This window comes from Perca fluviatilis, chromosome 15, assembly GCF_010015445.1.
Source record: "Perca fluviatilis chromosome 15, GENO_Pfluv_1.0, whole genome shotgun sequence".
NCBI classification, from domain to species: Eukaryota; Metazoa; Chordata; class Actinopteri; order Perciformes; family Percidae; genus Perca; species Perca fluviatilis.
The window spans coordinates 33,958,168-33,982,972 of record NC_053126.1 but is presented as its reverse complement, the minus strand read 5'-3'; the positions used below and the strand labels follow the sequence as shown (position 1 = coordinate 33,982,972).

Here is a 24,805-nt window from a genome sequence, read left to right as displayed (position 1 = left end):
TGAAATATCCAATAAATTTCGTTCCACTTCATGATTGTGTCCCACTTGTTGTTGATTCTTCACAAAAAATTACAGTTTTATATCTTTATGTTTGAAGCCTGAAATGTGGCAAAAGGTCGAAAAGTTCAAGGGGGCCGAATACTTTCGCAAGGCACTGTATTTATAGCTGACTTACCCAGCTGACTTCTCAATTGGCTGCTGAAACAGGAGACGTCTGTTACGTTCTGCAACCAGCCTCTGGAGACTTGACCAGGTGAGTCGCAGCGACACCATCAGCTGGTTTGACTCGAGCTGAGACAGGCCGGTTCACACCGCTGAACCTTTTCCCTGCGATGTTCTAAAACGGTTTCGTCTCGTCACCAAAATCTTTGGTCTGAAATGGGCTTTAAGAAACACAGAGACGTTCTGATTGTTCAGAGTGAAATTTACAGCTGTGAAAAGGGAAAAGCAACACTTTTATTTTCTTGAAATATCTTTTGTGCATGTATTTAATTATGCAGGTGAAGGACTGAAGGCGGTGTGTGATGAAGAGTAAACGTGACTCCATCAGCGCAGGGTTCCGAAACGAAGGTTAACGTCCAGATAAAAGCAGGATCAGAGTAAAATGAAATTAGACCCCAGTGGTTATTGTCTCATTTCTCACGGATCATTTAGGTTAATCACACTCAATCTGCATAATACATGACAGATTCCCTGGCAGCACACATCTCCAATGGGGGTTAACGGTTTCAATTATGTGACTCATTATCAGCGATGATTAACGAGGGCGAGCGCTTGGATGGCTGTGACAAACAGTCACAGTGAATGAAAGAAGTTCAACAGCTGGAGATCTTTTACCTTGTCACATTCTCGCCAGGGTTTTAATTAAACTTCTGTCCATCAGAGGGCAGCAGAACGAGGACATGATCCTACATTATTTAATGTGACTGAAGTGCTTTTCATTCTTTATTTTTTTCACCTTCCGTACAGAAGATTGGACACTGTCCTCCAACCAGAAAAACGCCCACATGGGTCATTTGTTCAAGCAGCAATTACGATTTACATTAACGTTTATAGTAGTCTGAATCAGCAGGCGGGACATGGGTTTGGGTAAAGGGCTGGCTACATTGCATGCGTAAGGTATGCGGAAGGGATGTTCCAAAAAAGACAAACACCAATCCCAAAGAAAAAGCTCAGCGTGTGGCCTGTGACGTACGCTGTGTGTGCGCTGCAGGTGTAGCCAGTTAAAAGATGCACATCCTCTCCGCGAACGCTCCGCATACGTTAAGCCTTCAATGTAGCCAAAGCGTTCAGGTTAGGTTCCAGGATAATGGCTGCCAGATGTCCCTCTCCTTCCACTCTCCGTGTGTTAATAGTACATTAAGTACATTACAAACCAGACAGTTCTTTTTTCCTCCTATCCCAGAATGCATTTGTGCTGGAGCAAGACTAGGGATGGGCATCGTTTAGATTTTAACAATTCTGATTCCAATTGCGATTCTTCCTTTCGATTCCGGTTCTCATCGATTCGCGATTCCGATTCTTTGAGGGGTGGATTTGAAAAGGGTCACATGCTTATTTTCACAGATAAGAGCAAAGTTTTATTTTGATTCAATGGTGGGTTGCAGTTTTAACGGGCTTTTTCAATGTAAAATAAAGCCAGACTAGAGCGCCGCTTACTGTGCTCCATGGCTGCAACACAACAAGCACCTAGCCACTACGGAAAACCCAAACTTGCGCATGTTAAATTTGGAACCCATGATCAGATTTGAAACCAAATCCTCCAAACGATTCCAATAAAGAAATGATTCTACTGGAATCTTAATTTTTGAAACGATTCCAAGTAGGAATCGGTTCTCCATGCCCAATCCTAGTCCTTCAGCTCTCCGTGTGTTGCCGTTCTCAAACTCCGTTCTCCTCGGGGAAACATCAACAACCTTCGGGCTAGCGAGCTACACGCTGCAAATGTCAAGTTTTGAAGAACATTTGAATGCTGCATCAAGGCAGGCCTGCTTGGTTCTTACAGGGAATGATTGTAAAGATTTACAAAGAATATGTTTAGGGCATTTCCTGTCTAACTGGGACGTTTTGGGACCGATTGATTTGCTGTGGACAAAGTAGACACGGAGATACACTGGTAAGAGCTAATGAGGTTTAACCATGTATAAGCTCATTTAACTATACTGAACAAAATTTTAAACGCAACACTTTTGTTTTTGCCCCCATTTTTCATGATCTGAACTCAAAGATCTAAGACTTTTTCTATGTACACAAAAGGCTTATTTCTCTCAAATATTGTTCACAAATCTGTCCAAATCTGTGTTAGTGAGCACTTCTCCTTTGCGGAGATAATCCATCCCCCTCACAGGTGTGGCATATCAAGATGCTGATTAGGCAGCAGGATTATTGGCCACTCTGACATGTTTTTTTCGGTGTAGCTCATGTTACCGTATTGTGCCAACAGTTAACTTCATGTAATATTGTATGAGGAGTTTTCTTTTGTGGGGTGCAAATGTTCCACCAAAACAAGTTCCTTCCCGAGACTATTTAGCAGAGCCGCCGTCGATAAGAGCACATCTGTGCTGGATCCAGAACTTTCACCTGTGACATTAAGAGTCTACGGCCCCGACCGTGGCTCTGAAATATCAGCAGCTATAACTGTGTTTTGATAAATCTGTGACGCTAAAGTAGCAGACGGTTTTGGGGCGGTAAATAGTCGTGGGCGAACGAAACAACCCCCCAAAACCTTGTTAAAAATGAAAAACACCTTCTGTTTAAAACCAAATCTACATATTTTATCGTCCTACACGTTTTTAGTCCACCGCAGCTGTCATCAACCCACTCTCGGCAAACACAGCTTCTCTTAACATTTATAACAAAAAATAAATGCCTCTCCAAATCTGCATTTATAAAACAAAGCGCTCACATCTTTGGACCACCACACCAGTGATTTGTTTATCTCCAAAAAAACAGACATCCAGCACTTTTCAGGCTCGGCTTGATTTGGTCCGACTCCACCGTCAGATGGTGCAAAATAAATTGCTCCATCTGGGTTTCACTAAAACAACAAAAAAGCAAACGCAGCAGCAGCGGTTATTTTATTTATTTTCTTTCTCCAATTTGAAGTGGCCCGAAGGGTTTTATATCACGTTACACTCGAGAGATGGAGAGAGGAGAGAGATGGTGGATTTAAAACTGCAAAAAAAAATAAAAAATCAGGGTTACATTGTCCGCTTGGCATGCATGGACGGGTAGAGAGAGTGCGTGGGTGGATGAGATGCAGAGAAGAGGAGGTGGAAGAGGAAGGATGGAGAGTGGAGGGTTTTTTTTTTAACGAGGAGTTCCTTTACTCCAGGGACACCTATCTGTCTGACCGTGGAGGGGGGGAGGAGGTGGAGTAGGAGGAGGAGGAACAAAAACAAAAGGAAGAAAATCAAGGGGGGAGTGAAAGGAGGGATGGAGGTCTAAGATCATCTACACCCTTTCCTGGAAGGGAGGAGTGAAATAAAAGCGCTGTGATACATATATGTGTGTGTGTGTGTGTGTGTGTGTGTGTGTGTGTGTGTGTTGGATGCCCACGTGTGTTATTAGGCGTCATTAACCACAAATTATACAGGCAGGAAGAGAAAGACAGATGCTGCTGTTGGCACATTATTTTGTCTCCCCCTCCTGCAATCTGCTGCCGGGGGGGGCAGAGGAAAGATGGAGAGAGAGGAGAGAAGAGTGTGGGAGAGTTAATCTAATACATGTGTAGTGTGATTAAAGGAAGAGCTTCACCGCTGTTGACATTTTAGATGAATGTGAGGCTCCGCGAAAAGGACATCAAGGATATTAGCCAGAGACAGGCAGAAGAAATGGAAGAGAGAGTGTTAAAGTCCAACTCTATCACAGGGAGTTCTCTCTCTCTCTTCTCCCCCTCACCCCTTCTCCCTCTCTCGGCTGCTCGCTGCCCTCTCTCTCTCTCCCACTCTCTCTGTCTTTCTGTCTCTGTCTAACTGCCTCTCTCCCTCTCCCTCTTTTTTTCTTCCTTTTTTTTTTTTTTTTTTTTTTTTTTTTTTTTTTTTTTTTTTTTTTTTTTTTTTTTTTTTTTCTTTCCTTTTTTTTTTCTTTTTTTTTTTTTTTTTCTCTTTTTTCTCTCTCTTTTTTTTCTTTTTCTTCTTCTTTTTTTTTTTTTTTTTTTTTTTTCTTTTTTTTTTTTTTTTTTTTTTTTTTTTTTTTCTTTTCTTTTTTTTTTCTTTCCTTTCTATTTTTTTTTTTTTTTTTTTTTTTTTTTTTTTTTTTTTTTTTTTTTTTTTTTTTTTTTTTTTTTTTTTTTTTTTTTTTTCCAACAATCCAATCTGACACAATCTCCGTACTACCATTTTTTTTTTTTTTTGTTGGTTTTTTTTTTTTTTTTTTTGGTTTTAGTCACTTCTCAAAAGGCTTTTGCATGTTTTTTTAATCGTCTCTGCCTCCTTTCTACCGCTGCTGTCGCCTGTTCCGCTGCTCCAGGGGGAAACTATTCCCTTCAACTCGTATTCTGCACAGTTTCTGCATCTTTTTATCCCTTTTTATACTCCTGCCGCACTACACTTCAGACCAAAATCATCACGTCTTATACAGTCTGCAAGGGAATTTCATTTCATTTACATCCAAAACATATGAAAACAAACACACCAAACAAAAAAATACACTTTCAGTTATTCTTTATGTGTCCTGTTGAATGGGTTTGAATCAGCGGCGGAGAAAGATGTGAACATTTGGGGCTCGGGTTGGGGAATGTGTCGGGGGGGGGGGCAGTTTATAGCAGCTATATGCGCTATTTCTCAAGATATTTGATAACATTTTCAATATACAAAATTCTGGAAAACATGATAGTTGTGATATCCTTTTCCTTCGTTATTCTTATACTTTTTTTCCCCTCTGTCTTTTTTGACAATTTTTGACTTAACCCTCATGTTGTCCCATATTTCATCTCCGAAATATGGGACATCAAAATAAGCATCAAAACGTTAAAAAAAAAGCACCCAAAAAGTGTAAAAAATCACGTTTTTAATCGCCTTTTTCGAGATTTGTGTGTAGTTTTTTGTAGTATTTTTTTTTTTTGTTGCTTTGTTCGACATTTGTGTCACAACCCCCCCCGAATTTTTGGGTTAAAAAAGAACGGAAGAAATCGGCAAAAACGTTGGAAAAAGTGACAAAACTGCGGAAATAGTGCCATAAACGTTGACAAAAACACCAAATGACAGACAAGGAAAAGAACAGCTTTAGCCCCAATTTATCTCTTTAGTAACGTCTGATTTGAACCCAAACTTCCATATTTTTATCAACTTAACTCAACTTAACTAAAGTAGTTTTGGTGTATAACCTAACCAAACTGGGACCGTTTCACGTTAACCACGTGTTGAAAACCGCCACCGTTACCTTCTCTGGTTGACACAAAAGCGACAAAAAAACGTTGTATAAAAGTTAAAAAAAATGAATAAATCGGAAAAAAGCGACAAAATAAGTAAAAAAAAAAGGTCCGAAAAAAACCTACAAAATAAGTCGGCAAAAAACTAAAAAAGTCAACAAAAAAAGCAACACAAAAAGATACAAAAAAAGATACAAAAAATGACAAAAAAAAGCTACAGAATAAGTCAGAAAAAAACAACAAAAAAGTCGGAAAAAGCGACAGAAATAGTCAATGAAAAGTAACAAAAATTTTGAAAAAGGTGACAAATATTTCCGATTTTGTATTTATGTACGAGTCATCCTCGCTCAAAGCCCAAATCTCCTATTTGAGGTATTCTCCAAAAAGAACGATTTCGAGTTTTTAAGGTTTCCGTTTAGTTGTGTTGATTTGAAGAAGCGCCACATGAATAAAGATGATATTACTCATTCATGTTCTTTCTCCGTGGAATTTCTCCCAGCATGCACTGGGAACACCTCGGACAGATGGTGATTATAGGAGACTTAATTATTTCCCCAGCCACCGTTACCTTCTCTGGTTGACACAAATGTTGGAAAAGGTTACAAAAAAGTTGAGGGAAGAAAAGCGACACAAATGTTGAATAAAGCAACAATGTTTTTGGAAAAGGCGTCAAAAAATGTAAAAAAAAAAAAAAGAGTCCGAAAAGACGACAAAAAAGGGGGGGGCAAGGTGGAGGGTGGGGGTGTGGCCTTGGTCAGGACTATTGGCGTCCCTTTTGACACAGTTAGCTTTAAGGAAAAGGACGTAGGCGGGCTTACGTTTCCGTGCCTCGCGGGAAGAACACAATTTTTTGAAGCTTTTTCCGACATTTGTGTGACTTTTTTTTCAAGCTCTTTCTGTCACTTTTGTCTGTATTTGTCGATTATTAGTTTTGACACTTTTTTGACAAGGTGATGGTTGACGGGAAGGCAACACAACGGTTAAGGTGTCAACTCCCTGAACCTAAATAATAGCTCAGTCTGTGCGATAAGCCCGTCTTTGGGCAGCATTCTAAACGGGCAGTTGGTTGTTGTTCACCGATTCGTTGTTAGGTTTCCTCAGAAGAAGTCTTGAACTCTCCCTCGCGCTGCGTCTGCTAATGCGACCTCCTGAAAGCAGCCGGCACCGTCGGGTCTGCGTCAGTGTCCGTCCGTGGGTATGAATTATAATATGGTGTTCTGGGTGGCTGCAGGTCTCCAATTCTCAGGGAAACGGAGCGAAGTTTGGCAGGAGAAGTGAATAACATTGTGTGATATTTTCTCTCCTGTGTGAGGCAGCCTCATCTCTCCTCATAGATACTGAAATCTGGAGGAAATAATGAAGTCTCCTATAATCACCATCTGTCCAAGGTGTTCCCAGTGCATCCTGGGAGAAACTCCACGAAGAAAGAACATGAATGAGTAATATCATCTTTATTCATGTGGCGCTTCTTCAAATCAACACGACTAAACGGAAACCTTAAAAACTAGAAATCGTTCTTTTTGGAGAAATCAAATAGGAGATTTGGGCTTTGAGCGAGGATGACTCATACATAAATATAAAATCTGAAATATTTGTCACCTTTTTCAACATTTTTGTCGCTTTTCATCGACTATTTCTATTGCTTTTTCCGAAATTTTTTGTCACCTTTTTATTTTTTTTCAACTTTTTTTCAACTTTTTTTGTTGTTTTTTTTCGACCTTTTTTGTATCTTTTTTCTCGACTTTTCTGTCACTTTTTTTGGGACTTATTTTGGAGCTTTTTTTTGTCGCTTTTTTGTCGCTTTTTTAGCTTTGTTTCGACTTATTTTGTAGCTGTTTTTTTTACTTTTTGTTCACATTTTTTTGGGGGGGATTTTATGTAGTTTGTGTTAAATTCGTCACACACACAACACACACAGTTAAGGAGAAAACACAAGACTTTCACCCAGGAAACAGGTGTTCATGTCCTGGAAGAAGTTAAGGAGAAAACACAAGACTTTCACCCAGGAAACAGGTGTTCATGTCCTGAAGAAGTTAAGGAGAAAACACAAGACTTTCACCCAGGAAACAGGTGTTCATGTCCTGAAGAAGTTAAGGAGAAAACACAAGACTTTCACCCAGGAAACAGGTGTTCCGGGAGTTTTTTAATCCAAACCATGATCTTTTTCCTTATCTTAACTAGTCTTTTTGGTGTTTTGGTAAACTTAGCTGTCATAGCTCCGTGGCGCTCACTTTTTGTCGGCTAAACTCAACTAGCAACGGCCGCTGATACGACCGAGCTCTCTAGCCAGCGGTTGCCTAATTTCGTAGGATATGAAAATGAACTGATGTTACGAAAAAGTTATGCACATCAATTCGTGTCCAGTTTCCAAATTTCTGTCTCTTTTTCAGACATTTTTGACCATTTTTTGACTCCTTTGCCTCTTTTTCAGCATTTTTGTCTCTTTTTCTGACTTTTTTTTCCCATTTTTTTTTGACATTTTTGTCTTTTTTTCCAACATTTTTATCGTACCAACCCCTTCAATGTAAAATGCGTTGCCCCTTTCACGTGGTCACTCACAGAGACGGGACTCGCTGACCGCTGAGGCTCAGTCAGTCCTAGAGTTAACGCAGAGAGCAACATGAAGACAGCGACACATCTGCAGACAGAAGAGACAAAAACAAGCAACCCAGAGGGGATGAAAGACAGAGGGAGAGGGGGGGAGACACCAGGATGAGAATAAAGAGTGAGTGGCAGGTAAGATAGGGGAGTGAACAGGAGAGGAGGATGCATTTCATGCGCCCTCATTAGCATACTCTCCACTGTGCTTCTGCCTCAGCTTAACTCTCCAGCTGTCTCTGAATCCCAGCAGTAATCCCAACGTGAACGCCTATCAGTCACTCTGGACGAGCACCGCGCTTCACTTTCAAGTGGAGGAATGTTTCCGCTGATAAACGATGAATTAAACATGAGGACAGCGGCTCTGCAGCGCTGCAGCACACCGCAGGAAAATAACATGAAGAAACGCACATAATGTGTCTGGGAATAATGAAAAGTCAAAGTTATGGGACAATATCTCTGGATGGGTGGGTGGGTGGATGGATAGATGGACGGATGGTGGATGGTGGATGGTGATGGATGGATGGTGGATGGATGGATGGATGGATGGGTGGGTGGGTGGATGGATGGATGGATGGATGGATGGTGGATGGATGGATGGTGGATGGGTGGATGGATGGATGGATGGATAGATGGACGGATGGTGGATGGTGGATGGTGGATGGTGATGGATGGATGAATGGATGGATGGGTGGGTGGGTGGATGGATGATGGATGGATGGATGGTGGATGGATGGATGGTGGATGGGTGGATGAATGGATGAATGGATGGGTGGGTGAATGGATGGATGGATGGGTGGGTGGATGGATGGATGGATGGTGGATGGATGGATGGATTGATGGTTGGAAGTATGATGGATGGATGGATAGAGAGAAGATATATAGTGAGACAGAGAAAGAGAGCGAGAGAGAAAAAAGACAAAGATACCATGCAAAAAACCTATACCAATCTTATCCACTTAAAGACCGATATCTCTTCTGTCTTTCAGCTCAACTAAGCACATCTTTAACAATCCATTTCAAACGATGACTAATATAATATAACATAACATGTTTTCTTCTCAGCTGTAGAGAATAAATGATGAAATGGAAGAAGCCGCCTTGTAGTAAGAATTCATTCTGTTCATTTTATCTTCGAGTGACGCAGGACAGACGGAAACTTTGCTGCTTTTTCCAATGTTTTTGTTCCCATTTCATATTATCTGTAACTTCTCTGTAATCATGTGACTGCCAGGGGTGGACTGGGACACACATTCGGCCCTGGCAATTCTTTCCCTTACCGGCCCAATTTCAGACGGGGACATTATTAGGGCCCGAGCACCGACAGCGGCGAAGGCCCTATTGAAACTGAAGGAATTATTATTATTATTTTCCCGGCAAATGAATTGCCTTTTTGAGGGGCTTAACATATTCAAAAACTTGCCAAATTTGGCGGTCGCATCAAGCCTGGTGAAAATGTACGTACATATCTGCTTGAAATTTCCCAGAGTCCAAGTTATACTTTAACCATGCCCACTTACTCAGGCCACGCCCCCTTTCATAACATTTGAACCGTTTAAGGTAGGGTGTGAGGTGTCATTAAACTCAGCAGAGAGTTCCTTCTTCATTGGTGAGGGTTTGCCGTTTGGTAAACATTTGGCCCGAACCCTATGCTTTGGCCACGCCCCCTTTCACAGCTAACGAACTGCATGATGTAGAGTCTTGTGTGAGGTATCGTTGAACTCAGCAGCGAGTTCTCTTTTCATTGGTGACGATTTGCGGAGTCTGAGTGCCGCGCAAATGCACGGCCGCAAGGAGCGGCGTCTGCCAGTAACCCAGCGAAGGCCTGTCCAACCCCTTCAATGTAAAATGCGTTGCCCCTCTCACGTGGTCACTCACAGAGACGGGACTCGCTGACCGCTGAGGCTCAGCTTTAATTCGCTTTATAATTGCAAAAACCAGGCTCACGTGAGATTATGGCAGCAGCAGCATGAGTCGCAATTACAGGCTTTCATTGTTAAATAATACACACACTGGAGCCATTCATAAAACCTTCAAATAAACTACCGACAACTATTTTATCGCGCATTAACGCAGATTTTATTATTTCTTTTATTATTGTAAAAGTCTGTTGCTCACAGGCTTTTATTTTGTAAAAGACTGACTGCTGCTGCGCTTACAGGAACCGGAAAAGAAAATAATTGACGGATAAACAAACATGTTGAAGGGTACGGAACTTTTACATGGCCATTTTCAATTTAAAGTTCTTCCAGACGGCGCAGTCGACAGAACCAAAGTTATTTGTAACCACTGCAAATTTGAATTTTCTTATCACCGGAGTACTTCCAGTCTGAAATATCACGTAAATGCAATACACACCGTTGATACCAGCAAATCATTCAACGAAACAAACAGTGGCGCGTCGGCAGACTACGTTAGATGCAGCGTGTGGGAGAAGTATAGATAAACAAAGGCAAGAGAAGCTAACAAATGCCATAGTGAAGTGGATAGCTACAGACTGCAGGCCCATTAGTGTTGTGGAGGACGTCGGTCTGAGAAACATTCTGAGAATCGCAACAAATGACGGCAGGTATGAGATTCCCTCAAGACACACCATCACAAGAAGAATACACCAGTTGTATGAAAAGGAGAGGACTGCAAAAGCGACACCTTTACAACGTGTTACTCTCACTGGGGACTACTGGACCTCACTGGGTAACCATAGTTACCTCGGAGTTACAGTTTTAATGTTATGATTGTAGCTGAGAATTTTGTTTTTTTAATATATATAACAGGATAACATGAATGCCCTGGCAGTGGCAATAAGCTTTAATTTTGTATTTTCTTTGATTACATTGTTTAAGTTGAGATTTACACTAAATATTTTATTTATCTGCTACTGTATAAACAAAATGCTGATGTTGAGTGTTTGCAGAACAAATGTTATGGCACTTTCCTTCATATGGCAGAACATTTAAAATAAAATTGCGCTATACACTACTTTTGACTTCATTATTGGATTTTGCGTATAACAATGCGATTAATTCCGATTAATCGGGGAAATCATGTATTTAAAACTTTTAATCGTTGCCCAGCCCTATTTAAAACATATTATATCATGCTTTTATTTTGAAAAGTAGAGGCCCGACGGCACCAGACGGGAGGCTCTAGGCTGCAGCCGTACGGTCCTGCCAGTCCTACGGTGGCTGCTGATGCCGCGGGCCAGCCCTTGACCACACCCCCACCCCCCCCCATTGAAAACCCCCAAGAAAATAGGTTGTTTGAAGTTAAAAATGACTGAGTAGGAGAATAAAATCATCTCACGATCCAAACGAGTGACTTTAAAACCTGCTGAGTCATTCCCAGTCAGCAGTTTGATCCGCCCACTTGCTCTGTTCACCCCTCCCGGCGGAGAACATCAGCGCCTCCCACTGTAAACGTCTGCAGCGTCCTCAGTGTCTGATCCGTGGGATATATGAAGAAGACTGCAGGTGTTTCGGAGGGAAGTCAGGTGACGCGGCTGATGATCAGAAACAGCTGTTTAACATCTGAAACTAACAAGGAGGCAGTCACTTCATTTAACCAGAGGGGGAAGAAGTGTTCAGGTCTTTTACAGCAAAACAAGTTACACCACACGGTAGAAATACTCAAGTTAAAGTCCTGCATTTACGTAAGTCAAGTACAAACGTTTTAGTGCTGTTTTCAACATTTGTGACGTTTCTTTTTCAGCGTTTTAGTGGCTTTTTTCAATGTTTGCCGCTGGTCACGTGACGCCAAGCAGCAGTTGCTTGGTGGTGTTTAGCCGCCACGGACCTCCGTCGTATCAGCGGCATTAGGTAGTTCAGTTTACACCCGTTTCGTGAATTAAAGTCTTGTGTTTTCTCCTTAAAGGGTAACTACCGTTTGTTTCAACCTGGATGTTTCTGTGTCTAAGTGACTGATGGGAACAACAATCAGCGACATTGGTCCAGTATTAAGCAGAGAAACAAGCTACAATCTAAGTTAATAGGGCAATTGTCCAGCTTGTATTTACCTTCACTAAAGTGCTTGTTTTGCCGCTGAAAGGCTCAGATCAATATTCGAAGTGTCTGACAACATTACGGAAAGGATTTCTAAGGAGGTCGACCTCTCTGTTAAAGAGTAAGATCCTTTTTTGAGACAAAAACACATCTGCAAAATTGCGTTCTCTAAACCCACCAGACTCCATGTAAATAAACAGTAATTTTAGTATCGTAAAATACACGACACGAATAAGTCGACAGAAACAAAATAAAACTATGAAAAGCCGTTTTGGGTCTTCTTTCCACTTTCCCAACCATTACAACTCTAGTTCTGGTTGAAATAAACACATAGTTTACAGATGTACATGTGAGAATATGTTGACTCTATACACGCTAAAAGTACTGTTTTTTTAAATGGAGTCTGGTGGGTTTGGTGCTAGCAACTTCAGAGCTGTTCCTGGTTAAGGTTTTTAAAGGTCTATCTCTGTAGGGATCCTTTCCATAATGTTGTCATAATGTTTCCAATAATCACAACCGGCCAGTGCAACCCAACGGGCATATTGAATTTATTCCCTCTGTTCATGTGTCAGACACCCACACACACTCCTCATTAAACGCCTGCTGTCAGTTACCTGTGGCGGAGGCTGCTGTTGGGGGATAAATTGTGTCAAAACATGTAAACGATGACTCCCAACGGAGACGGAAAGTGGAAATGTTGAATTCACAGGACAAAACGGGAGCCGGTAATGCTGTGTGTGTGTGTGTGTGTGAGACACTGTTAGTCAGTTCACAGTCAATTTGACAGAAAAAAAGTGCCAAACGTTATAAATGCGTTGGGAAAAAAAAGTGTCACAAATGTAAACATTGCTGCTGCGGAGGGTCTGACTAGTCCAAACAGCATTCCTGGATGGGAGAAAAACGTGCTCTGGTTTATTGGCATTTCTTTAAACCAATCACAGTCCTCTTAGGCGGCGCTAAGCACCAGATGGAGCCATGGTGTCTCTGCTATATAGCCTCGGGAAGGAACTTGTTTTGGTGGAACATGTGTATGTTCAAAAGTAGTTTAAGTCGTGCGAGAGAAAACTTGCACGACTGGACAGATAGTCTAGCTAGCTGTCTGGATTTACCCTGCAGAGATCTGAGGAGCAGTTAACCATAGTCCTCATCAATCCACCGGAGGTTAGAACGCCAACACAAAGAAAGAGGAAGGGGACGCACATCCGGCCAAAAAGAGGGATATCCGGTGGAATTTGCAAAGCAATCCCAGAAGTGGAACGTCGTTGATATAGACCACATGTTGCAAACTCAACCTCGCAGATTTTGAGCCGGCCTGAATATCAGTTTAGTTTCACATTAGATTTTGGCAAGCCTATAGTTGAGCGCCAAACCAAAAAAGACGGGAAACTTTTTAGTTGTCCGAGCCCGAGGGGGCTATTGCCTTCCTAAGGATTATTATTATTTTTCCTTTGCTAAAACAGATGGTACAGGTGCTGTTTTCAGGACTGGTCCAGAACCCTGCAAGGACCTCGGACAAAAAAATGTGCACCACTAGGTGGCGCTATAGCAGAGATACGCGTTTGGCCCTATAACTCCCAAACCGTACATCGCACATAAAAAATACACATATCCACGCGTTCCCTGAATTGAGCTGAATGTCCTGATGTAGGCCACACCCATTTCTGCATAGACTTTTATGCGCGAAAAATCACGATTTATTGCAAACCTACATTTTCTAACTCCTCCTAGACTGTGCAACCGATCTGCACGAAACTTGGTATGTAACATCTCCAGACCGGCTTGACAACAAATAATGAAAAGATTTTTTGTCGGATAAAAATTGTGCAAATTAAAAAAAATCTCACGTACCCCCTGCAGTGCTCCGAAGTATCCCTAGGGTACGCGTATCCCCATATGAAAAACACTGATCTAGGGCCACTCCTGAGGCCACGCCTACAGTGGGGTACTGATTCGTCAAAGTAGGCGTAGCCTATGGGACCCAGGTTTGGATTGACCACTTACACTAATGTGAGCAACTTCAAATTTACAGTGTATATGTACAATGGTTCATGGACCTCACATACCAAAATATTACACACATGGACCACTAGGTGGCGCTATAATGACAAACGTGTTTTTGCCTATAACTCCCACATTATACATGCACAATAGAAAACCTTATATCCACTTGTTCCTTGAATCGTGCTGAATCAGACAACTTTTTCATACTCCTCCTAGGACTTCCTAGACGTAGAATTTTGCTACGTTAAAGAATGCTTAATTTACAACCAAGCTAATTTTCGTAGCTAGCCATAAAACACGAACTTTAGCATATCTTGGCAAAATGAGCTCTGCGTGTCATCAGGTGTGATTTGCACCAGGGGGGACTTGCACCGCGGAGGCTTGGACCCCGTCATAACTGCTTGCAGTTCTAGTTTTTCTTGCTTTGCTAAATTCTATGATGGCTAAGGAACTATTTTACTGACTTTTGTAGGAACTTTATGTCGAAGACAATGTGACAAAAGTTGAAAAAAGCGACAAAAACGTCACAAAACAGATGGAAAAAGAAACAAATGTTGAAAAAACTGCTACAAAAATGACTGAAAATGCGACAAACGTGACATGCAGCAAGACTTTTTCGATGAAAAAAAAGGTGTAGTCTTATTACTACTCAAACTCAAACATATCACTCAATGGTCCGTATCTGATCTTCACTCCAGGTCAGAGGTCTGAAATGATTGGTGTAGAGGCTAATGCTGCCTTCTAGACACAATTTTTGGCTAACTTCAAGTCACGACTTGGTAGCGTTCCAGTCACAAGCTGGCTAGCTAAACATTGTGCCGTTGGCAGGGTTCAGGTGAGGCTACCTAACGTTAACGTTAGCTAGCCGCTAGCTGATACTAGCGATTTTTAGTCAGCGACATATTTTGCCTTTCATTTAACAAACATAACCTGTAGTAGTAAACAATCGTATGTGTATTGTTTTGATTACAATAAGCGGAATTACTTTACGTTGCCTATTTATGTCTATTTATTTCTATTTCTCACCGTTAATCACCGGCGTCTGTACGGCATCAACAGGGGGTCGCCATTGTTGTTTATGTAAAACTGTAACTGTGAGTACAACGATCTGGTACCAGTTCACGGGTAGTAAGTTACGGGTTTGACTGCCGTTCCAGGGCGCTTTCACGGGTAGAAGGTTGTGAAAACACGAGTTACGGGTTGCCTGGAACGCAGCATCAGCCAAAGCTGAGGTGCTGTTCCACGGGTAGAGTAATTTATGCACTTTTTACCTTTTTGATCAATGAAAGTCCAAGTCTTTTGCAGTTACAACCATTGGTTCCATTTATTTCCATGAGATCTTAGTTGGGTTTCCAAAAAAATCACTGCTTGTATGTATGCCTGTGTGGTGTTGTGGTGTTGGTGCGTTTGGTCAAAAACTGTATGTGCTTCCAGGTTGCACCCGAGGAACCAAAGATTGGTTCCTATTTATACCAAGGGCACTAATTGGCTCTTACAATTGGCAATAACAAAATAACATTTACTCAACTCACTTTTAACTTCCAAGCAACATACATTCTCTGTTTTTACTAAAATCTAAAATCATGAAACGAGCTTCCAGACCAAGTTGTGCCTTCCCCTTCAATTGATTATTTTAATGAAAGGTTGGATGCATTTTGCCTGTCAAAAGGTGTAATGTATAATTATAAAGCTTGTCAGTAATTTATGTAACTGATTTATGAATTGTTCGAAAATTTCAATCATGAAATGAATGTGTTTTATGAAAACATGTTAAAATGTGAATATATATTTGTTTTGTGTTGCTTGAGTTTGGAATAGAGGATTTCATATCCTGTACCAGAAATCTTTTCAAAATATAATATAATAAATTTTAATAAAGTATGTACTACGTCCGGATTTACTTGCAGTTTGGTCCGAATGTGGACCTTTGTCCGGAGTTTGAGCATAGACAGTATATAATGGACCAACAGAGCCCGTTGTTCTGGACGGAGACCAGTGAAGGCTATTAGAAGCACTTTTCCGGTGATGGCCAGCTTTACTGTGCAGCCTCCAACTGAGAGAATGTGACGTGAGCAACGTGTCTGAAAGTTGGAAGTCTTCTGGTAGCTGCGCCAAGAGAAATCTCAATCATTCCCAATCTTACAGAGACAGAGGGCCTGATTTACTAAAACTAGCGCAGTTTGCGCTGCGTCTGTTTATGCGAGTTCGGTAATAGCGCACGCTATGCTTCCACATTTTGCGTAGTATTTATCAACCCTGACACCCATAAGGCAATCAGCGTCTTTCTCCGCCCACTATACCGTAAATTGCGCTGTAGCAAAGTGGTACTTGTGCTATGATATGGCTGAGTGCAGACTGCGATATTCCCACTGCTGATGCTATGACTGTTTGAAATGATCCTGATGCCAATATCTGTAATGTAGCGAGGAGTTTAACAACTGCTGGAATGGGATGTGAACGCTGAGTGGGAGATTCAATTTCATCTTTGATTTCTTCCAGTAACTCTAATATTGCACGGCTGCTTGATCTGTAACGCTAAATGATGTTGTGTTCACTGACAAAGTGTGATTCTTCTGTTAAAAATATTTTCAGCCTCGCCTATGTCTTCGTCTTGCTCAAATTACTGTTGCCATTTCACCAGGGGCATAAAGGTCTACGAGGAAACTCGATTGCGGCTGGTTTAGACCTGCTTTTAAGAGGCGGAGAATTTCCCCCCACAGAATAGAGGCGCTCTTACTGACAGTCTTTGTAAATACCACGGAATATATAATTAGCGCACTGCGCGCTTATCCTCCCACCTTTTGGGTGGAACTCCCACTTTCCCCACAACCCTCCCACGAACGCATATTGAAAGCGCAACTTGTCTCTTCTCGCTCATGTGGCAGACAATCTGCGATTCTACCCAAGTGCGCCCTGTTTGTAAATATGCCGCATCGGTTACGTCCGTCATTGCGACCAATTAGCGCCTGGAAACAGGCGCAAACGGCTTGATAAATCTAGCCCAGAGTGTGTAGGTATATGTAAGGAGATAACATGGGCACAGGCTAATTATTGCTAACAAAAATGCTAGTTAACATTAGTAATTAATCCTAAACAGCTCATGTAAGCCAAACTGCCTGCAAGCTTATCTTGTACTATACGGTAATTCCTCTACTATGTGACACAATCGTTAGCCTATTTTTACAAAAACGGTTGCTACGGAGCCATAACGTGAGGTACAAGGTAATGGAGCCTTTTATACATTGTTGTGTTTCTTAAGAAATAAACAACGGACAAATAGAGTCTTTAAACGCTTCAGATGTAAAGTTATTCGCTGTCAAGTGACGTAAAAAAAAATGGCGGTCAGCGGAATGCTAACAGGAGGTGATGGCCAGGTAGCAACAAAATGGCGCCATAGATGGCTCGAGTTCTAGAGCGAAGCTTACCCCCTTGAGTTTGAGAAGACTGCCATTTTGTTCAGCGTGCCTTTCTTTGTTCCTCCAGACTCTATGACGGTGCGGAGAGGAAAGAAGCTCAGCATCTCCATCCAGGAACACATGGCCATCGACGTTTGTCCCGGCCCCATCAGACCCATCCGACAGATCTCCGCCTACTTCCCCCGCCTGTCCCCCACCTCCCCCGGCCCCCTGTCCCCCAACCCGGCCTCCTCACCGCTGGCCCTCAGCCCCGGCTCCGTGGCGTCCGGGACGGTGGGCGGGGCTCACCTGCTGTCTCCGCTGCTGGCCCACGGCCGGCCTGGTGGCGGAGGCGGCGGTTCTCTGTCTCTGACCAGCAGCGTGGACACGTCGGTGGAGATCAACAGCTCCGACAGTGACGACTGCAGTGAGCCTCGCTGTCGGCATGTGTCTGTGTGTGTGTTACTGTGCGTCTCTACACACCTGTGGCGGCTTTTTGCATGACTCAGCATGATGTTTCACCGTGTAGACGTCAGGTAGAGTTGACTGACAGGAAACTGTTCGACTACAGCAAAGTTAGGTAAATGTAATGCAAATGAAAAGGTTGTTTTATGTTCTTGATACTTTCTGGGAAGCACATGTAGCATAGGCGTAATTTACAGGGGGATGGGGGGACAACCCCCAATAATCAAAACTATATAAACTTATAATTTCCTTATCATAAATACAGACATTTGAAACATAACTTGATGAGGCACAAATTGTTGCAGAAAAATTCACCAGAATGCAGGAAATTAAGTGTTGATATGTAGCCTAGAAATCTAGACGTACCCTAGCGGCAGCAAATTTAATTTGCAGCCAAGGGGGTCTAGGCACTCTCCGTTTGCTTGCGAGCTGGAAAAACCAAAATCTGGTCAGGTAAATCACATCATGTATAGAGTCGGTGGGCGGGGCTTATGGCTGCTGCTGCTGCTGGTGGTGAACAGCGGTCTTCTGGAAGACTTGGAGTTAAGCTTTTCTTTGAGAAAAGAACAAAGAACGGCACTGAAATCATTCTTAAAAAAGGAAGATGTGTTCTGAGTTTTGCCGACCGGATACGGCAAAAGTTTAATCTATCAACTAGCTCCGCTACCTTCTTCGTGGCTCCCCCTGGTTGTAGAGCTATCCTGTTACGTGCAGAGGGAATTTGAAAGACAACCGTTTATGCTGCCCCTCGGATTGAGCTCCGTCAATGGTGAGTTCCCAGTTACGCCCTTGGATAGTAGTATACAGCTGATAAAACCTAATAAAATATATGACACGCTGGTATCAGATCGGTACCAGTGTTGTAATGCAACAAATATTCTGTTACTGTACTTAAGTAGAATTTTCACATAGCCTATCTGTACTTCTACTCACTTACTTACTTTAACTTACGTTATTAATTTTCCTGGAAACTTTCCCTTTTACTCCACTACTTTCCCCTTTCCCCACTACTTTGTCATCGTTACTCGTTACTTGCAAGAAATGTTTTTGTACGTTGGAGTGAAAGATTCTTCCTCACAAAAAAATTTAAATTCAGTTTTTCTCTTTGTTGATGTCAGACTTTGAGTTTGATGTTTAAGAAAGTGTGGAAACCCTGAATATTATGCTTCACTATAAGGAAGCCACAATATAGTTTATAATCAAAGTACAAGTAATATTGTAAAAGCTTACTTTAACTTCGACCAAAGTCATTTTTTTGGTAAGATAGTTGTACTTTTACTCAAGTATTGCGTTCAAGTACTTTATACAAGTTGCACAAGTTCAGGTAATTGAATCAGTACCTGGAAGCTAAAAATGGTATTGGAACATCTCTAATTGAGACAGACAAGGCATCAGACGGCAGATAAAACACGATCTGTGCTCTAGAGACACCTCAGACGTGCTGGAATTGGCTCTGGGGTTAAAGCATCACTCTGCTGAATGGATGAATGAAGACAGATCACTCCTTCATTCTCTCTATCATCACTGCAGTCGCTTAAGGAGAACAAAGTGTGATGAATGACTCGGGTCTCTGAGCAACCAGTTTCTTTTGTGATTCAGACTCTAAAGGAAAGGCTAATTAGGGGTTTTTATTTTCCTCCTTAGCATGTTTTTATTATCACATTTGTTTTGCAGTCACTGGTTGAATATGTGTTTAGTTTTTTCAATAATGAGATCCATCAGAGTGTCGAGGAGTTTGACAGTTTGTCTTACGTAACTAAAACTCTTTGATCAAACATGAAAGAAACCTCTCACACCCCTCCATCATGAGAGCAAAACCTCCAAACAGAAAGACACACAAAACAACGTGTCTCATTTTGTTTCTTTGTGAGTGTGTCTCTTTTTAGTTGTTTTGTGGTTGTCTTTGTTTGTGGTTTTTCTCGTTTTTTTGGGATCTTTTTGCATCCGTTTCTTATCGGGTTTTTTTGTTGTCTCTGTAGTCTTTTTGCATCTTTGTCGTTGTGCATGTTTGTTTTTTTTTGTCTCTGTGTCATTTGGTGTCTCTTGTGGTCGTTTGCGTTTGTTAGTCAGTTGATTTGTTCTTTTTGCATCTGTTTCTTATCAGGTTTTTTTTTTGTCTCCATAGTCTTTTTGCATCTTTGTCACTGTGCGGGTCTTTGAAGTGGTTTTTTTGTCTCTGTGGTCGTTTGGCATCTCTTGTGGTCGGTTGCGTTACAGTCTGTGGTTTTTTTTGTTTTTTCAATAATGAGATCCATCAGTGTCGGAGTTTGACAGTTTGTCACACGTAACTTAAACTCGTCAGAAATAAAGGAAACCTTTCTCACCCCTCCAACATGAGAGCCAACCATTAAACAGAAAGACACACAAAACTATTTTGTGTCTATTTGTAGTCTGGCTGGACGATGTGGACAAATTCAGACATCACGATATTTTTAAATATGATCTTGATGTTGCGGCGATATTGTAGGGTTGACTATTGGTGCTTTCACAAAATATGAACACAATGAGAGTTGTGATAAATGATCACCAATAATTTGGGAACAATGACAATAGAACAGCTAGAACAGTCAGGTAAGTTCAGAACATTACATCACTTTACTGTAAGGCAGCCTTTAAAACCAGGAAAAGACAACACATATCTTGATATTACGATATTACAATATCCAAAATCTAAGATGATATACTGTTGTATATCAATGGTATATTGATATACAACAGTATATATACATGTATATACATATATCAATGGCGACATTATATCCATAAATCACCCAGTTTGTAGATGTTTCCTAGTTATTTTTGTTTTTAGTGATCTCTTTTTGTGTCTCTTTTTGTATGCTATAATCCTTTCGTGTAACATTTACAGCTAAAAACTCACGGTCTCTTACCGTAATAAACAGTAGTTTACCAGCGTGGCTGTTTTGCCTGTCTTTGTCGTCGTTTGTGGTCAGTCTCTGCGTGGTCGTTATATTACGTCTCTCTTGTTCTGGGTCTGTTTGTGGACTTCTCTTGCCTCTTTGTGGTCTTTTTGCGTCTCATGCGTCTTTTGTTTCTGCATGGTCGTTACAGTCAGTCTTTGTGGTTGTTTTTCTGTCTCTGTGTCTCTTAGGGTCCTATCTTGCACCCGGCGTAGCACAGCTCAAAGCCCGACCCAAGTGTCTTTGCTAGTTTAAGACCGACGCAGTTGTCAGTTTCCCGTCGAGCGCCCACGTCGTTTAAATGGCAAATGCACCTGCGCCCATTTTTGCGTCCATGGGCGTGCTGGTCTTACAGGGAGGTGTGTTCAGGAGCATTCTGGGCGTGCTGGTCTTACAGGGAGGTGTGTTCAGGTGTATTCTGGGCAAATTGCTATCTTGAGGCAGCGGGAAGTGATTGTGCCATTGACCAACAAAAACCTGGTCTAAAGGCATTTCATTGTTATTTTAACAGAGCATTAGTAAAATGCTCCTAGGCTCGTGCACAGCGCACGCACACTATGCTTGTTACACACACAGGGACGCACAGCAGCACACACACATGCAAAAGATTACAAATAACAATATTACGGTTCAAATCCTCCATCATAACAGCAATGCACCAAGGTACAAACGCGCCTGGCTTTTAAAGGGAATGGGAGATGATCCTCTGATTTGTTGATTTCATGTTACGCCCAAAACACACCTCTGATTAATGAAGACACTAAGTACAACCCTTTAGGACCAGGTGCCCGGCGCACAGACCCTTTTTTCCACCATCAAACTAGCAAAAGTGGATTTGGACACGCCCTAAACGCCCTTAGATCCTTAAAATAGGGCCCATGGTGTCTCTTTAGAGTCGTTTTGTGTTTGCATTTGCACAGCAGTCACTGGCCGATGTTTTGTTTTGTTTTTAATAATGAGATTGATCAGTGTTTGAAATACGTGTAACTAAAACTCTTTGATCAAACACAAAAGACACATTCAATGTGAAAGAAGTTTTTTTTTTTATGGGAGTTTGATTCTTTTGTGCAGAAACGATCCCTGCAGAGATTTCCTCCTCCGCATGCAGGCTCAGATCTCTGTAGTCATTATGCGTCTCTTGGGGTTGTCTTCGTGGTCATCCCTTTGTTTCATTTTGTGTCTTTTTGTAGTAGTTTTGTGTTTGTATTTGTTAAACAGTCACACTGTTTGGTTTTTAATAATGAGATTGATCAGAGTTTGACAGACTGTAACTAAAACTCTTTGATCAAACATAAAAGACAATTTTTTTTTGGGGATGCTGAAGCACTGCGTTTGTTTCTGCAGGATGGTTTTACAGCAGCCGACCGTCTCTGCCCGGGGCAGCTGGGAGTCAGCGTAGGAGGCAGGAATTAAAACCACAAGCATTCAGAATTGAAAATGGAAAGTGCACTGAGAGCTTTTTTTATTTCCATTTTGTGTTGAGGACTGCAGTGGAGTCAGCGGAGAGAGAAGAAACTGTGTTTATCCACACGCTGTACCTCTGAGATTCGAACTCTGAGGTTAGTTTTGAAAAATTTTACTGAACACGTCTGGAAATCATCCTCATGCCAAAGACTTTTTGCTCAACAGTACAATGTCAAGTGAAGGCCGAGTACAAACATTTGTGTTATTTCACTTCTTCACTTCCATTCGGGCTGAAGAGGAAGTGATATGAACATCACCTGCGTCGCTCAAAATGTCATCCTTTTATTTTAAAGATCTTTTTTTAAGTACATACCAGCTAACATCGGGCTGTAATGAAGAGGGAGATTTCCATGGTAATCGATTGGAATGAACTACTCCCAACGTCCGCGCCCCCATTTAACCCCTAACCACAAAATAAAACAATAAACACAACGGTGTCAAGTAAATGACTTTTAATGAGCCTTAATGTTTGCTGTAATTAGCATGTTTGGTAACGTAATTTTTCCCACCGCGTTCTACGCTTAAGTCTGCCCGACATACTTTGCTAAACGCACGGTGTTTGCTGAAGTGGCTAGCGGCTCGGAAGTTCTCGCTACAAGAGGACAGGGATTTTGACGCACACTTCTTCTTTTTAGGAGTGGTTTCATCCATTTTCGATTCAGGCCCTGTTTACACGTACATGGTTATTTTTACAAACGGAGACATGTCCCTTCGTTTGTGCCCTTCGTTTACACGCAAACAGAGAATTCTCCTCTGAAAACGAGTCTTTCTAAAAACTCCGGCCAGAGTGGAGATTTTTGAGATCTTCGTTTGCACGTTTGCATGTAAACTGAGACAAACGGAGGTTTAGACAGCCGAGAGAGAGAAAGAGGAAGTGATTCGTTGCTGTTGTTGCTATTTTTGGGATTCTGATTGGCTAACGTGGGCTTGAGCTTCACAGGTTTGGCGTGCTCTTGACGGCATTAACGGCATATATACACGGGTACATGTAAACAAACTCTTTTCTGAAAACTGACAGCTGTGCACAATGTTATTTTTTAAAACGGAGAGGTTGAAATGTCCGTTTATGAAAATAGCCAGCCACGTGGAAACGTAGCATCAGTTGACTCTGACTCGAACGGGAGCTTGAACGTGACGAGTGACGCACGGCACGGCAGGCGGGTTGTTTGGGTTGCCAGATAGCCCCACGACATATCCTACAGTCTGGACATATCACAGATAGTGGGAAACACTCATTTGAGTTTTAGCACTATGAAATCGGAGATTAACGGGACAAATTACTAATCTGGTGAGTGAAATTAGCAAACTAACGTTAGCTAACGAGCAGCAGCCAGCTGTTCGGTCACGCCGCTGCCACTGTAGGGAAACTCATTTGCCGAGAGAAGGGCTGACAGCCCAGGAGAGAGGCACTGTCTGGTTAACACAAGTTTTTAGCTGTGACCTTCCTTTGCTGTACCTGAAGTTGCTGCATTTTGGCTGCTGTCTGTAGATTCCTTCATGCGCAACTTGTATTGTTTCGGATGTTTCATACGCAAATGTTTTAACAGTGGTGATGTCGCCACCACCAGACAAATCGGCATTGCAAATTGAACATGTAGCTGGACTTGAATGGCCTTCTTTTGACTGAAAGTACTGCCAAACAACACTTTTTCTGGTGTGGATGACACATATCCCCGGAAATCTACGCCTATGGTTATGTTCCACCCCTGCAAACCTGATCTTTTCAGGTTTCGAGTCTTTTTCCGGCTCATGTTGAGATTTACTGATGCAGAACAGAAACGGCTGCTGATGTGCTGCTATTGATGCACGACCAGGGTTTCAGAAACGAGATGCAAATGATGTGAAGTGTCTCAGACAGCAGCTGTGTTTCTGATATCCATTTAATTTTCTTCAGTTATGGAGGAGAAATAGCAGGAATCCAGAAATCCCCTGTGGGATATTACACCGGGAACACAGAGAGGACAGATTATTCCCGCTATGAGCCAAAGACTCCCCACAGACATGATAAAGACCCCCCACCCCTCCAAGATGAGAGCAGGACCCCCTACCCCTCAAACATGAGAGCAGGACCTCCTAAACCTCCAACATGAGAGCAAGACCCCCCCCAGACCTCCAACATGAGAGCAAGACCCCCAGACTGAAAGACACAAAACCACTACAAACAGCTCACAGCCATTTCTCTGTGGTTGTTTTTTTAATCTCTGCAGTCATTTTACGCCCCTTTGTAGTTGTTAAGGGTTTCTCTGCGGCCATCTCTCTGACCGTCTCTCTGTGATTGTCTCCCAGCGGAAGTTTGTAATCGGCCGTCTCTCAATGATTTTCTCTCAGCGGCCGTCTCTCTATGATTTTCTCACTGCGGCCGTCTCTCTGCAGCCACGGGTATTTCTTTGCGGTTGTCTTTATCGGGCCGTCTCTTTGCATTTGTCCCTCTATGGCTGTCTCTTTGCGGACGTCTCTCTGCGGCCGCGGTCATTTCTTCGCGGTTGTCTTTATCGGAGTGCCTCTTTGCAGTTGTCTCTCTGTGACTGTCTCTCTGCGACCGTCTCTCTGTTGCCGTCTCTTTGCATTTGTCCCTCTATGGCCGTCTCTCTGCGG

The 24,805-nt window shown here is 42.2% G+C and overlaps 1 protein-coding gene across 1 annotated transcript in view; it reads left to right on the top strand.

The window, feature by feature from the left end:
* The first annotated feature begins 17,455 nt into the window (after window positions 1-17,455).
* doc2a (double C2-like domains, alpha) overlaps window positions 17,456-24,805 on the top strand; it is a 50,402-nt gene continuing 43,052 nt past the window's right edge. The window contains 1 exon segment of the mRNA XM_039825411.1: window positions 17,456-17,790. Coding sequence (XP_039681345.1) covers window positions 17,457-17,790 — 334 coding nt within the window. The 5' untranslated portion in view covers window position 17,456.